Source organism: Metarhizium album (genome assembly GCF_000804445.1).
Source record: "Metarhizium album ARSEF 1941 chromosome Unknown scaffold_55, whole genome shotgun sequence".
Taxonomy (NCBI): Eukaryota; Fungi; Ascomycota; class Sordariomycetes; order Hypocreales; family Clavicipitaceae; genus Metarhizium; species Metarhizium album.
In genome coordinates, this window is record NW_024467629.1 from 136 (window position 1) to 15,495 (window position 15,360).

A 15,360-nucleotide genomic window follows, 5' to 3' on the forward strand; every position below is an offset into this window, starting at 1 on the left:
TGTCCTTCTTGGGGATGTTGTCCACCAGATCGGAGACTATTCCGAGTTGCGGCTCTTGGTCAGTCTTGCCCCGTCCGATGAGGAGACCGGGCGTGTCCTTGTCGTCATCGGTCTCCTTGTGATACGACATCTTGGTGAATACAGTCGGGATGGTAGGCCGCCAGGGCGTCTTGAAGGTATCCGAGTCCGGCGCGATACTCACGTCGGCCAGGATGACTTGCCCGGCTGATCCGCGCATCTCAAAGCGGCCGAGCGGATAATTGACAAATCGAACTTTCTGATCCGAACCTGCATCGACCCAGCGCTCCACGTCAATCACCAGGGTACTCGTACTCGGCCCGGGAACGGTCCTCGCTATCGATGGGGCCGCGACGACCGTCCTGGTCACGTTTTTAGGAGGGATGATGGCGTTGGGTCGGGACCAGATCCAGAACTTGAGGGACGAGATGCCGGGCAGCTTCTGGGCCTCCGTCCAAGCTGATCCTGGAGGTGTCCCCTTGCCGGGGAAGCCAGAGTCCTGTGCGCCGGCGATTTCCAGAGTGGCCTGGGAGACTTGCTTCGGCGTCCATCAGCCGTTGCGGTGCTCGGTCCAGCCGATCTGGATTTGCCAATGCTTGGTGGGTTTGACCTCGCTCGGCTTCTTGTCACCCATGTCCTTGATGGGCTCGTCGTTGGGCGACGTGTTGGGCGACGTCTTGAGGGTGATTTGCGGGAAGAAGAGGAAGACGCGCTCGCCGTACAGAGCAGGGATGAGGTATGAACCAGACTCCGGGAGAAGCTTGCCCTCGGCGTCGACCTCGTAGACGGGCACTTCGACGTCGATCTTGGTCCAGGGTTGCCAGAATATCTTGATGGCTCTGCCCGAGGGTGCTATCGCGATCTCGAGCGTGCGGTAATAGTAGATGTATGGCGCGGTTCTGGATCGTCCAAAGAAGTGGAATGTCCCTGTATAGTCCTCTGTTACCTTCTTCCAGAGATAGGCCTGGACGTCGAGGTCGGCTATGTTGTCGACGCCGTACACGTAACCCTTGAGGAGGTCGACAATCCTGTCGGTATCAATGTCGTTCTGCAGCATGGCTGACTCCAGAGCCTGAAAGATCTCCGTCTTGTCGTCGCGCAGACTTGCCTCTAACCAGTTCTCGGGGTACAGGAAGACTTTGCGGTTGGCCTCCCACAGACGATAGCCTTCCATCCACTTCCAGCGGTCCATGTTGACGGTGTTGCTGGCGACTTGTTCAGACTTCTCAAGTCCCAGGATGCACCGACGAACGTAGAGCTGCACCGTGGAGATGGCCTGCTTGATGCGAGACGTCTGCAGGCAGGGACCCATTTGAACGTCGATGAGGAGGAACTCGAAGAGACCGTCGGCGTCTGTGATACCCCTGGCCGTGATGTATGGATGCTGAAGAAGATAGGCTACGAGTGCAGCCCGTTGGTTCGTTCGCAGTCCACCATTGACTTGAGTGGCCAGATTTGCGCCGTTACCTGAGCTGGGTATTGACTGGAGGAGACGTCTAAGCTGGGCCGCGTTGTCAAAGTCGGCTGTTGCGGTAGGGGGAACTACGGGCGTGGCGAGGGTGAAGAGCAGCTTGAGAGTCAAACCGGGAACGCCTGTACCCGTCCTGAAGGAAAGGTTGTCCAGTAAGTGCTTGAGCTCTGTTGTTCCCTGGAAGAGGTGTATCATCTGCTGCTCATCATGGCCCGAGAACCTCTGTCCAAGATAGTCTGTGATCTGCGGTTCGGTCACGTCGAGGAGCTTGGAGAGGTTGCTAGATAGACTGCCCGCACGGGATGGATTTATTGTCCATTTGAGGAAACTGAGGACGTCGGTGGGAAGCTTTGTCCTAGCAGAAAGCTCTTTGTAGGACTGTAGCAGCTGGTTCGCATTGTAGTCAATCTTTCCAAAGTCAATGGCGAGGGTGGTGCCAGGGGACTGGGCTTGGAAGAATTGCACCTCGTCGAGGCTGAGCTTGAAGTTGTTGGACAGATGAACACAGCAACTGAGTATACGAAGATCGCTCTGCAAAGATAAAATTGCGTCATGGGCGAGAAGAGTACCGAGAGGGAAAGGTTGACTGGGACTTTGCTGGGTTGAAAAGGAGGCCTCTGCTAGTCCGCCAGTGTCCATGCGGCGCAAATTGTACGTCTGTCCGTTGGAGAGCTGGACTTGTTCTGAGTTCCATCCGCCCCTGCCTTGCTCGAATACGATGGCGGTGCCATCAAGGGTTATCTGTGGGCTGGCTGATAGAGACGCGTCCGGAATGAAAAAACGGTACGAGTCGTCCATCAAAGGCCTAAAGAATACGTCCGACGAGTCCTTTGCGAGGGCCTCTGTGTTTGAGGCCACGAAACCGGTCAAGACATCTAATATGACCTCGGAATCGGGCTCCTTGACGGTCGACAGTAGCTGCCTCATCACCGCGACGTCGGCGTCTGGAAGCAAAGGCGCGAGGACCTTCAGCACGACGTCGTTCGCAAGACGAGTGTGCAGCGGGCCGATAACGGCCTTCAGGAAGTAGACACGACGGGAGTTGAGTATGGCCTCGCGTGCGATGGCTTTCTCCTCATCAGTGCCTTCGGCGGGCTCAGGCTGTTCGAAGTAGATCTTGTGTGCTTCGGTGTCGTTGGAGAAGTATGGCAGCAGGACGTTGGTATACACCTCGGAGGTGTCACTTAGTGGTGTGCCGGGGAACACTATGATGACAAGGTTGGTATTAAAGGCGGAAAGGTTCGTCATGGGAAGCATTCTGCAAGGAAGGGGAGGGGGAAACTCACTCTCGATGAAGGCGTTGACCTGCTGTGCGGTCGCTGCGTCGAAAAGCTTGGTTGAAGTGGCGACAACGTCTGAGGACGAGGCCGTGGTTGTATCCACGGCGATGGTCGGCAACCCATCTTGACTGGCTTGAATACCAATGATGATATCCGACGCGGCGATGACGACTTGCTGAGTCGTCAGGCCAAGATTCCGGCCCTTTGCGATCAGGGCTTGGTCATTGCCAGTGAAGAAGAGCAGCTGCTCCAAGCTGAGACCAGCGTCTTGGGTGAAGTGCTGGAACTTGATGATGACGTCGAGAGCAGTCTGCGGCGTCGCAAAGGCGTCAGCGCTGGGGTCCAGTAGGGCTTTGAAGCCTTCAAAATAGGCCGGGTCGATGGATAGGACTTGACAGAAGACGGAGATGCGGTATATGGCAGTCACGTTGGCGAGATTCAGCCTGTCATCGGTGATGTTGGCGGCTGCCACAATCGCCGAGAAGCTATCCTCGGTAAGTCTGTAGGCCGCAAGCAGCGGCGCCCGGTTCGCATTCAGACTAAGATCAGCCTGAAGATAGTTGCCGTTGTCATCTGGGCCGAAGACGGGGTCTTTCCGTCCGGCTTTCCCCCTGAGAAACAGCCTCGCATAGAGCGACTTGTCTCCGTTGGTGTCCATCAGACCCCAGAGTGGCATCATCCTGAAGATGTCGACGCCCGTGAGGACCGATATGCGCTGGATAGCCGCCATGGCCGTGATGGTCTTCGAGTTGGCAGTGTAGCCATGCGTTCCGTCTCCAGTACCGAAAGAAAGCAGGGCACAGTCGAGATCTTGCAGTGTCCAGCCCGTCTTTCGCCAGAGGCGGATGGTCGACTGCAGGAGTTTGCAGTCCGCCTCTGTGATGGAGCTCTTTGGCCTGGCCTCGGTGGGATGACGCAGCCTGAGGTCCTCGATCTTACCAGAGAAGTCGGCCGAGCCGTCTGGATTCTCGAGCACAAGCTGTCGCTGGAGCAGTCGAGCCTTGAGGAGGTCCAGGAGCTGCTCCATGGTGATCTCGGCTCTGGGGATTAATTGGGCCTTGACGAACGGCAGACCTGTGTTGTCTGATTCGGAGAGCATGTCGCCGGCTGAGTCATAGCCCCAGTACTTGGATGTGGTTAGAAGGCCGATCTTCTTCTCATACCCTTGTTGGTCCATACTGCTATCGACAACGGCCCGGAGGAAGTCGAGCGAGAAGATGGAGGTGCCCGTGATCATTACGTGGTCTGCGGGAGAGAGCCCGAGATACTCGGCGGCAGCAGCATTCTCCAAGACGTCCTTGGCAAGCTTCAGCTGGTCTGCAGTTGGAGCTGGCGGATTTTGGCCGCCCGCTGCCGTCTGACACAGCCTGGACTCGGAGCCGAAGGCGCTTATCACGTCGGACAGAGACGTATTGACATTTGCGAAGAAGAGACGCTGGAGATCAAGGGCCTGGCTGTAAGGGAACACGGCGAGGGGGAAAGTCTGGGCCGCAATCTGATTGCTGTATATGCCGTAGTCCGTATGCTGCGGCTCGGACAGGCTGATCTCGCTGGTGTCCTGATCCGTCATGTTGTATCCTTGAATCGGCACTGCGGCTGGCGGTGTGAGCGAGCCCACGTTCTTGATGAAGGACTCCATGGCTTCGTTGGCGAGATCGATGTATGGAATCAGGACGTTTGTGTTGACGCAGGAGAGCTGCAGTGTGAGAAGATCCGGACGTCGGTCGACAAGTTTGTCGAGAAGGGTAGGTGAACTTGCTTGTGAAGCGTCACTGGGCGTGTTCTTCAGCATGCGGAGGAGATCAACGAAGTAAGCAGCCGGGCTGGTGATGGAGTTGCAGTCGTCGCAGGCGCCAAAGGCCATGTCACTGGCGAAGATTTCAGAGTAGCTGGTCACTTGCCTGCTCGGGGGCGCTGCATCCGCCGTCATGACGACTTCAGTCGACGACGCTTGATTGTACCTTTGGCCTCTGTTGTCGCTGTCGGTTGCAGACAACGCAGCGATCGGGACGTCGTTCCTGGACGCCAGGAGAGCTGTCCACACCTGCTCGTTGCGCATGTCAACGAGCGTAGCGTGTTCGTGGATGAAGACGGCGCGCTCAGCAGGGAGGCCGTGTTGACTCATGACCGAGATGAAAGAGCTCCTTGGCGTGTGTGCGATCTGGTGAGCGGACGCGAAGGGAGACTGGAGGAGCGCCTCGAGGTCTGTAGGCAGGCGCACCAGGGCCTGCAGCCGCGAGAGCTTTTGTAAAAAGGTCTTGACCGCCTTGTCATTGTCGTTGTTTGCTAACTTGGCCTTGTAGAACAGATTCTCAACGGCATCTTTGCTTATATCAAACCCGTCTGAGACGGCCTTGTCGAGTATACTGAGCACGGTTGACTTGGTGTCCTTTGGTGTTACGGCAACTTGTCCATCGGATATCAAACTGTAGATGGTAGCCGTAGGCTCCTCGGCAAACAGCCTCATCTGAAACGCTTGAACGGCAGGTCCATCATCTTGTTCGGTGAGAATAGTGTAGTTCCGTGCAGCATCCGACATGGACCGCACATCCTCCCGATCCCAGAAGAGGCTCGCCAGCTTGACGTTACCCTGCGAAGCTTTGTCCAGCGCCGCGATTAAGGCGAGTCGGGCTTGTGACTGGGGCGAAATGCCGGAGTTGATACCGACGGTGTCAATGGCCTCTGAAAGGCTTCTGGTGTTTTCGAGGGACGCGAGGAGCATGCTCTCGTCGTCTGCCAAGCCTTCGAGAAGCTGCTTAGCCTGCTCGAGCTCACCGTCGTGAAGCCTGGTATGCGCCATGATGATGGGGGGCAAAGTAGGCTTGGTCTAGAAGTAGGGTTGGTTGATGAAAAGATTCATACGAATCCTTTTGTTCAATCGATTTTCAAGGAAATGCCAAGCAACCCTCTTATGAATCTTCTCTGGTCAACGGATTGAAAACACTCATGTAATTGATGAAAAAAAAGGGGATCAGCGTAGAAACCTCCGCTGGCCTCGGAGATGCAGGTGGATTGAAAAGAGCGATTGATACAAAAACGGTCAACGGTCAGCTTACCGTTTACAAATATTTGCCACTCGCGTACACGCGGCACTCCTTTGCTCAAGTCTCGGGAATATTGAGGCATACACGCCAGACCACCGAGATATAGCCGGCTCTGCGTCGATATTCAAGCACAATCGATGTAGGGAGAGGTCGCTATGACGAAGCTCCATCTGGTCGGTGTGTGTCCAGCCAGACACGTAGCAAAGACCAGGGATCCATGAGGACATGTGTGCGACGTACTGCGCAGCTCTATCTGAGACATTCCCATCCAACCTCCAAGTGATGAATCAGTAACGGGCTCCCAAAACCACGACGGGTACAGATCCGACAATAACCTACTCTATACTCCGGGTTGATGTCATCTAAATGTTGAGGACGAAGCTGAACGCCTGCAGCGAGCACCACGCTGCGCATTTGGCGAGCTTCAACAACCTGGAATGATTCGTCGGTCCGAAGGGACGATATTGCCCTGGTGATTGATTCAATGCTAGGACAAGGGTTGTCTCAGCCGTGTCGCACCACGACCGTCATTCGCAGCCGAGCATGTCACGGAACACTGACGCTTTGGAATCACGGCCCGCAGCGTGTCTCACGAAGCGGCTCCTACCGAGGAATATGCACCAGTTGACGTATTGGGATTTCATAGCACACCGTAGTTTTTACGGAACTCACGAACAATGAGCGGAAGTCGAGGACGATGGACAGCTGAGCGTGCCGATGGCTGGCTGAACATGTCGTGAATCTGCGAGGGTGAACCATTTTGTCTGCCCCAGAGTGCCCCTACTTATGTATTTCCACCTTTAACTTGCCTGCGTACTTTTATCCCATTACAAAGAAATTAACTGGATTGGCATAGAGCTGCCCGTTATTAGATCTTATTGGCCATCATACCGGCAAGAGAATTCCTATGCATGCACCTCGGCACATCGAAAGGACTGGCCGCATTGCCTCCCGCCGAGGGGGAGTAGGTATGATTGACAACAAGCCCACAGCGCGTACGCGTTTCACGATTCGGTCGACGCTGCATGTCGATCAGTCGCCTCCGCCAAACTACGCGGACGTGAGGAGAGGGGGGAATGCGTAATGCATTGTCATATAATGTCCGATTTGCATCACTGCATAAAGCTCAGCTTCGATGATACCTCGAGCTGAGCTCGAAAAAAGTGAGACAGATAAGAGGGTTACAATGGACGAAAAATTTCTGGACTGTACAGTTGTGTGGACAGAGCATCGCGCGGGGATACGGCATCCATGACTCAAAAGCTTGAGAGTCCCTCGACACCAGCCGGCTCTTGTTTTCTAAAACCATCAAAGTGAATACGCATTTTTTTTTACCTCATCTCTCGACATCTCAAGTCGACATCATGGTTGACTCAGACACCAAGCTACGCTTGAAGACCTCCTGTGCCACTGCACATGGTTATTACGACCAAATTGTTGCCGTCTCGCAAAAGATTATCAATGAATCCTTTGATAAGCTCTATGACGTCTATCCCGAGTATGGCGTAGTTGACTTCTCTAGCAAGAAGATTGGAAAGATAAAGGGGAACCTTCTGTCTCCCCGTCTCCTGCTTGGTGGCGGGCTAGGCTCTGATATCTCCCTGACATCTGCCCTTTATGTCATGCGGTACATGGCCATTTCTTATAGCACTTATCTACAAATACATGAAGTGCGATATTGACGTTCTCCTAGCTTCAAGGATGGAGAGATCTCTATCCCGGCGGATGATGATGACGATCCGGATCAGGTCGAGGATCTCACGGGCTGGAACCTGGCCGTAACGATCGACTTGAAGGAGCAAAGCGTCTATGTAGATCCCGATGCAGATCCTGACACGCAGGCAGACCAACAGGCTTTGTGGGACTTCATTCACAACAAGTTTGACGTGCCTGGAGACTACAGCATTGCCAGGCTTTACGCAAAGCTCGCGGGTAGGCGCCTGCTTGCCCTCCCCTTCATAAGCATGTAATATTTGTCCTAACAAAGACGCATGATGCAAGATGCTCACTGGAGCAACTTTGACTATGACAACTCGCAGTTTGGCTATAACCCAGACGGCAGTCCCAGATCTTGGGCTCAGCTGAAGAAGCAGTTTGAGGGCATCGACATCAGTCTGCCGTTCATGCTCAGGAAATGGGCCGAGACTCAGGAGAAGAAGGGCTTGACCACCACCGGTGTCCAGTTCAACCTGCCGCCTCCAGACGAAAGTAAGTACCTCACGCCTATCGATGGGTATCTCTACATGTCATATGATTGACCGCCGAGCTCTACTATCTGGTGTCTAGTCGACCCCAACAAGCCGACCTTCCAGCCAACCGCATTGGTACACCAGGTCTATGGTTACCAGAACCCGGAAAAGGGCGTGCCCAAACCTGTCATCTCCTACGACCCCCCGGGCGACCTCAACTCATTCTTGTACTGCGAGATGGTTTCCAACCACGAGCTGCCCACCGACAAGCAGCTCGCGGGCAGCGGGAATTTCACCGCGCAGGCCACCGAGATTGGGGGGCCACGAATCGATGGCACGTACGCTCTAAGCCACCAGCTTTTCCTGGAAACCTTCCTGCTGCCCATGCTCCAGGCCTTCAATAAGTCGTCCATCATCTTCCCTACGACACCCGGTTTCACGACCGAAGGCGGCAACAGCAAGATCTACTGGAACTACGCCATCGGCAACGACGGCAAGCACCAGGACTTCAAGGACGAATACTACAAGTTTCAGCCCGTCTACGAACTGGCGACCCCTGCTGACCCGACTTGCTACCGGTTCAAGGCGGATTATAGCACCCAGCTCGTCCCCACCGGCCATAATACCACCAGCGGTACGTACGGGAGTTTCGACTCTACCGCCACGACGCAAGTCGACTTCAAGTGGAACCCTGGCGATGCGGGCTTTAGCTTAGCCGGAACAACCGTGTACAAGTATGATGTGGAGTGGTCTGAGAACTGGGATATGAGGCGACCCTTTGGCTGGCTGAGGTACGTTGTGCACCTCACATCTTCTTCGTGTTTGTCCAGAGGGCCAAGCGGGGGATGAATGATTCGCTCGCTCACCTTGCTTTGTTTTAGGGAGACATTCCAATCCACTTGGAGTATGAAGATCAACATCGACAGCGTCAAAGACGGCATTCTGCAGCTGGGCGTCGACGCCGGCGCCTCTGAGGACTGCAACTCTACTGTCCGTCAAACTCAGGCCGAGCAGCAGCAGAGCTGGTCTCCTCCCGGCCAGGCAGATAGAATCAGGTCGAGTATCGTCGAGCAGATTGGAAGCCATGTGAAGACGCTCAAGAGTAATTTGTCCGAAAAATTCCAGACGAGCGCCAAGTTTGTCTACCCGGGCAACGGCACTTTCGACTTCTCCGACCCGCAGGTTGGCAACACGGGAGAGATTCTGGCAACTCTTGAGTACAAGCCGTGAGTTTCCTTTTTATATATATATATTTATTGTTGAAGAAGACCAAGGCCGCAGAGTACAGAAATCGAGGAGCTAACGAGCTATTTCTCAGCATCGATCGAAAGGCCAAGATCTCTGTTCCTCCGCCGGCCACCGCTAAGATGACTCCCATGAAGTTTTTTGGCTTTAACCCTAAGCAAGTCGACGCCCCCGGTGTTGCCCCAACCTCCAAACTAAACTGGTCCTACAGCAAGCCAATCAAGGGAGTTCAGAAGGCCGCAGAAGTGCTCATCCAGGGCACTAACAAGGGTGAAGATACCGTCAAACTCAAGGGTCTTAGTGTCCTCTTGGACTCTGAGCCAAAGGGACGTGCTCCGATCACTGGTCTGGACTTCTCCGTGCAGAGGTGGAAGATAGGCTCGCCAGACGAGACGGGCAAGGTGGACGTCTACCAGATCGTCTCTGACAATGACGGTACTCCGGCCTTTGAAAGCGTAAATTTCGCAAAGGGCGAAAAGGTCGGCGATGCGACGCCATTGACTTTCTATGGCACCGGAGAGGTGTCCGTTGAGCCTGGAGCTACCCTCACGCTGGCGCTCTACACCGGCACTGGCGTCCCTAATACTTACGACGTCATCGTCACTGAGACCTGGCCACCTGTTGATGGGCAAGCATCACAGTCTCTTGCGCAGACGGTAAAGATCATTTTGTCGCCATGAAGAAGACAACGGATGGAGACGGAAGTATCAAGTAGTCGCTCCTTTTCGAAGCAACATGTTTCTACACTTTTGCTTGAATTTGATCGTATATTAACCTTGACCCGAGCTTTGATTGAGAATGAATAATCTTTCGGAATGATGAGTACTTTGCGGTCCATGCTTCCGGCTCGCTCATGGGAGAGCCATTATCAGCGCGGAAGTTCTGTTTGGCACGGGTTTAACAAGTCTGAATTCGAGTACAGGCAAGAAGAATCACTTTTTCGGGCAATCAGTTTTCTGTCCAAGAGTGAACAATTAAATTCCTTGCTTCTTCGCCATTATGGGCTGCGCGAGGCCACTACCCGCAACCAGGCCCGACGTGGATATTCAAACAATTGCAAGACTAACGCTCAATCAATGCATTCAAATTGATTTTTATGAACGTGAATATCATGAGTCAATCCTCAGAGCCACGCAACCATGGCCGAATCTTCTGTTGGCCGGCACGTTAGTAACCCACCCTTCTCACTAAAAGTAATAGGTACTGCGGAAAGTGAAAGGAATTATCACCGTAACGATACTATAATGTACATAAGAAACTGTGGGTTCTCTCAACGAAATCACTCATGTCGAGAGGCGTGATACGCTACTATCGAGAGACAATAGAAATTGCTGTGCCACGCGTTGAAAGGGTGCTACATTCTAAAGCATGGAACTTTTATATAGTTTTCATATTTTCATGTAGAAAATCAAGCGCCTACAGAACCAGCATATCCCGCTGTATTCCGCCTATAAACTTACCTTTCTCTTCCTCATCATGACTTTAGCATGCGGATCTAGGATGACGTTTTCATCAGCATAGACGCTTCGGGGGCGTCTCTTGCCCTGCGGAAACTCAAAGTCAAATTCTTGAAGCAGCCGCATAAGCACCAGCTTGATCTCGTAAACTGCAAAGTATCGACCTGGACAAACTTGGTTCCCGTAGCCGAAGGACATGTTGTCTGGGTCTGACTGGCCTGCCATGAATTTGTGGACGTTCTCACCCCCGTTAGCATGCCGCTTATGGTAGCTTCGCATTGGATTGAACATTTCGGGATCCGGAGTGGTGACGGGGTCAAAGGCATGTTGAGGACCAGCCCACGCAATGCGTGTGCCTTTTGGAATATGCGTTCCGTCCTTCAAGGTCAAAGGTACCAGTGCTATCCTCTGCGGTGTCACTTGGAGCGGATATTAGCACACGATGTCCCGTCTGCTGTATTTCCTGGAAAGCGGGCGGCCCTTGAAACTTACGTAAAATGGGCGGGTTGAGCCTTTGGCTTTCAACAATCAAGCTGTCCATCTTCTCCAGATGCTGGAGCCATGACTTGACCGGTATGTCCTCCCCGAGCCGACCATAGGTCTCGAGTGTATCGTCGATCTCGTCTCTCAGCACGGAAACCCACTCGGGATAAGCCATGAGGTCAAACAGCACGTTTGCCGCCGTCGTAGCCGTCGTGTGTATGCTTGCGAGAGTCAAGATACACTGTCGCGCAGCCATTTCCTCCAACGAGCCTTCATTGCCCACCGCGTGATCTACCATCCACTCAAATAGCGTTCCCTCGCCCAAGCCCCCGCCGACCTTGGCCTCTTCCTCGCGCTGAAGCATGTACTGGCGGACGACCTCGGTGCCAATTTCGATCTGCTTCTGTACCCGCCACCGCGCCGGAATCAGGGGCTTGACCAGAAAGTGCATCCACGGCGGGAACATGCGCAATGCGAAGCCCGCGAAGAAAAGATCCATGGAGAAATTCAGCGTCAGGTCCAGCCATTTGGGATCCCGGCACGTGAGGTCTCCCATGAAAACCTTGGCAGACATGCGGGCAACAAGCATCCGCATCGTGTCTTGGATGTCGACTTCGGTCCACTCAACGGGCTTGGGTACGTCTACCTGCCAGCCGTATTCGAGTTCCTCGTGTGCCAAGTCGGCGTATTTGGATACCTCGGGGTTCAACTTTCTGGTCAAGACGGCGACGTGGAGGTCGGAATCGCGAATCACGGAAGCCCATGGCCAACTTCGGAACAGGTTCTGCCACTGGGTCAGCAGGCGTCAGACACCGAGAGCGGGTGAAACTCGCGTTGTAATGAACCATCTTGCCACTGAGATCGTTTCTTGCGACCAAACGCAGCTCGTCCAAATACTTCATTGGCAAGACGTGGATGTCCGTATCGTGTCGAGTCACCACAAAAGGAACATCCTTGAACTGCCACGGTGTAACTCGAATAAGCACACAGCAGAGAAGTCATGCGTCCCTTTGGAACATATACCTTGGCGTATCCACTACTAATGATGTCGTACGCATCGTAGATGAATCGAGTTTTGAGCAAGAACGAAGGCTCCCACCAGCCCCGATATCCGTGTACTTGGGCACCTGGGATCCTAGGTCTTCTAGGTTTGAGGAACGAAAGAGCCCAAAACCAAGCCAGCACGATGACAGCCAGCTTGACGTATCGAGACGACGATAGGGAGTCATAAATTTCAATGTCAAGCTGCTGCAGAAGCCCCCATTTCGCCCCCGACGGGCCGGGCAAATGGGTGCTGATGCCAGCCATGGCTAATGTAGTCCCCTGCGTCTCTCACGTTGCTTGGTCTCGATATAAAGGAGTAGAAGTAGTCAGAGATGATGGTGTCCATGCGCGATGACCCGGGGTGGTCAGATACTAGCTTCGCCAAGTCGCAAAGTTTTGCACTTGCGAAGTGAAATCCGCAAGATACCTCATGCAGGGGCTGTCGTGACCATGTTCTTGAGGATAAGGCGGCCTCCGGGATATTCCAAAAGGAGGTGCCCGAACGCCGACGTGCAAACGTTGGCCAATCAGAAGCAACTCCGGCCGAGAGTTTGCCAAAAAGGCCATGCGTCCGAGGACCTAAAAATAGAATTTTGCTTATTTGTGCGGCCAAAATCAGCCGCCATATTCCTCATATGGCATGATTCTAGTGCAGACAACAACTCTATTTATGCATCGGCAAAAAAAAGCAAGGCTACATTCAGCCCGCTTATTTTGGCTGTAAGCTCAGGACATGGCAGAAAGCCATATTACGATCCTTCGTGGTAGATGATATAATGCATCGTGTTGCTACGTCCATGTAACTAGTGTAAAGGTGCCAGATCTTGTCCTCCAACTACGAGAGTTTCGGAAATGCGACCCTCTGTAGTTGTTGTAGCAAAGGCTATAGCTGTATCCTCGTTGTCTGTCCAGCAAAACAGTCACAGCGGCATACAAGATGTTGCGGAATTCGTATCGCGTCTGGACAGAAATCCAACATCTCAAGCCGAAATTCACACCATTCTCAATTCTTCCCATCCCAGCATCAATGACGCGCGGCGTCATTTGACCAGCAGTGCAGTCCTGGCATGCCGGATCGGTAGGGTTGTGTTTGGTACCAGCCTCCATACATCGTGTTCCCCCGAGTATAAAGATCTCGTCAATGAAAACTGGTTTGTTGCCCCTTTCCACCCTGTCAAACTGTGCTGTTTGAGTAGGGATTGACGACTCTCGCGGCACTACGGCAGGTCCATGACTTGTTGGAAGAAGCCAAAATGCATCCTGCAGCCCACATCTGCGATTGATGTATCAAAGGCGATGCTTATTTTGACCTTTCTTGGAGGCCAGTTCTCGGTCCGCAGCGGCGGCCACAACCCGAACATTGGCTTCTCCAGCATTGGACAGGAGGGCATGCTTATCGACTTGGCTCGATTGAACGATGTGGCCCTCAGCCCAGACGGCACACTGGCTTCCATCGGACCCGGAAATCGGTGGGGTAGAGTGTACAAGACCCTTAGCTCGAGCGGCAAGATGGCCGTTGGAGGTCGTGCGAATGATATCGGTGTCGGTGGTTTACTTCTGGGCGGCGGTCTAAGCTATTGGTCGAGCATCTACGGAATGGCCTTCACCAAGATCGTCAACTATGAGGCATGTTGGTCGCGAGCCCTTGCACCACCTTGTATCGTCCCTAATGTGACTTGGTACAGGTCGTCCTTGCAGATTCATCCATTGTGAATGCGAACGAGACGGCCAACAAGGACTTGTGGTGGGCGTTGAGGGGCGGCGGCGCCAATTTTGGTACGTCATTGCCCTCAATCGTAGAGGCTGTCTAACGCGACCACAGGTATCGTGACGAGGTTCGATGTTCAAACCGTTGAGAACGGCCAAATCTGGTTCGAGGGTTTGTTTTTCAAGGTCTCTCAGCACGAGAGGCTTCTAACGGTAGCTGCCGACTTTGCTGCCGCAGCCGAGGACGACCCCAATGTTTCGATTACCTACAACCTCGGACCAGCCGGGGCTGCGGTATATCTTGCCTACAACAGTCCGATCAACCGCCCAAAGATATATGCGCCATTTTACGACATTCCCCATCAAAATATAATTAAATCGACCCTAGGAACATGGGTAGACTTCCACAACGCCGTGTCTGACTTGAATCCCTTTAGCTCACTCAGGTGAATGGTCCCATAAAATGGCTGCAGTCTATGTCTCGGCTTGTTGGTTGTCTGACTCATACGACTCAGGATAGCAATAACGACTTATGATCGAAAATGGGACCAAAAAACGTTACTAGACCATTATGAACGCTTCCAAAAAGTCTCGCTGGACGTCCAAAACCGCCTCAACGCAAGCTTGTATTTTGCCCCTCAGATATTCAGCAGATCTGCCGTGGCAGCGACGTCGGCGCAAGGGGGAAGCCCCCTCATGCTTTCGCAAGACACCCATTGCTGTATGTGCATGTCTCACATCCGTTTCAAAGTAGTGGTTCTTTCCATACGCTGACATGTACTCGCCAGTTCTCGAGATCATGGCGACGTGGACGAACCCCGACTATGACGAAGAAGCAACCCAAGCTCTGATGCGCCTGGGGGATGAAATCACTGCGTCGGGACAGCGACTTGGTACCGATCTCAACTTTCACTTCATGAACGACGCCGGGCTCCATCAGGACGTGCTGGGATCTTACGGTACCCTAGACAAGATGAGATCCGTCAGCCAAGCTTACGATCCCTACCAGGTTTTTCAGCACTTACAGGGCGGCGGGTTCCTGTTGAACAGAGCACCATAATTTTAACGACATGACGCAAGACTGGGTGTGAAGGGTGGATGTGGAAAACTTGAGCGTGGGCATGGGGTACAGGGGAGTACCTTCTCTTGCGCCGTGTCACGTTTCCCTCAGCCCGTATGCGCGAATACCGAAACCTTGACATGGAGATTTTCCAAACTTGTATCAATTTTTTCCACCATTCATTGGATTTCATGATGTTCCAAACCATCATGCTTAGTGAAAGAGGAGAAAGGAATGAGTAGAAACCGACACTGCAGGAGTTTGGCGGTCAACCCGTAGTTCTTGCAGAGAAAAGAGATATCTTAGACATCTTCGTGCTCCAATAGCGAACAATATACGAAATTATTGTTCCGCGTCCTAAA

The 15,360-nt window shown here is 53.3% G+C and overlaps 3 protein-coding genes across 3 annotated transcripts; 2 read left to right on the top strand and 1 right to left on the bottom strand.

Annotated features, from left to right (window-relative positions):
- Positions 1-7,177: 7,177 nt before the first annotated feature.
- Positions 7,178-9,927, top strand: MAM_08401 (uncharacterized protein; the record flags this gene model as incomplete). The annotated part of the gene is made up of 6 exons (XM_040827199.1): positions 7,178-7,440; positions 7,507-7,745; positions 7,815-8,021; positions 8,100-8,793; positions 8,884-9,228; positions 9,321-9,927. The coding sequence occupies 6 exons, from the start codon at positions 7,178-7,180 to the stop codon at positions 9,925-9,927; spliced, it is 2,355 nt and encodes a 784-aa protein (XP_040674796.1).
- A 603-nt stretch (positions 9,928-10,530) lies between these two features.
- Positions 10,531-12,495, bottom strand: MAM_08402 (Cytochrome P450; the record flags this gene model as incomplete). The annotated part of the gene is made up of 5 exons (XM_040827200.1): positions 10,531-10,608; positions 10,708-11,123; positions 11,197-11,971; positions 12,033-12,146; positions 12,211-12,495. The coding sequence occupies 5 exons, from the start codon at positions 12,493-12,495 to the stop codon at positions 10,531-10,533; spliced, it is 1,668 nt and encodes a 555-aa protein (XP_040674797.1).
- Positions 12,496-13,527: 1,032 nt separating this feature from the next.
- On the top strand, positions 13,528-14,998 carry MAM_08403 (FAD-binding, type 2; the record flags this gene model as incomplete). Its single annotated transcript, XM_040827201.1, has 5 exons — positions 13,528-13,861; positions 13,930-14,007; positions 14,054-14,384; positions 14,454-14,659; positions 14,727-14,998. 5 exons carry the CDS (start codon positions 13,528-13,530, stop codon positions 14,996-14,998), a joined length of 1,221 nt encoding a protein of 406 aa, XP_040674798.1.
- Positions 14,999-15,360: the final 362 nt, after the last annotated feature.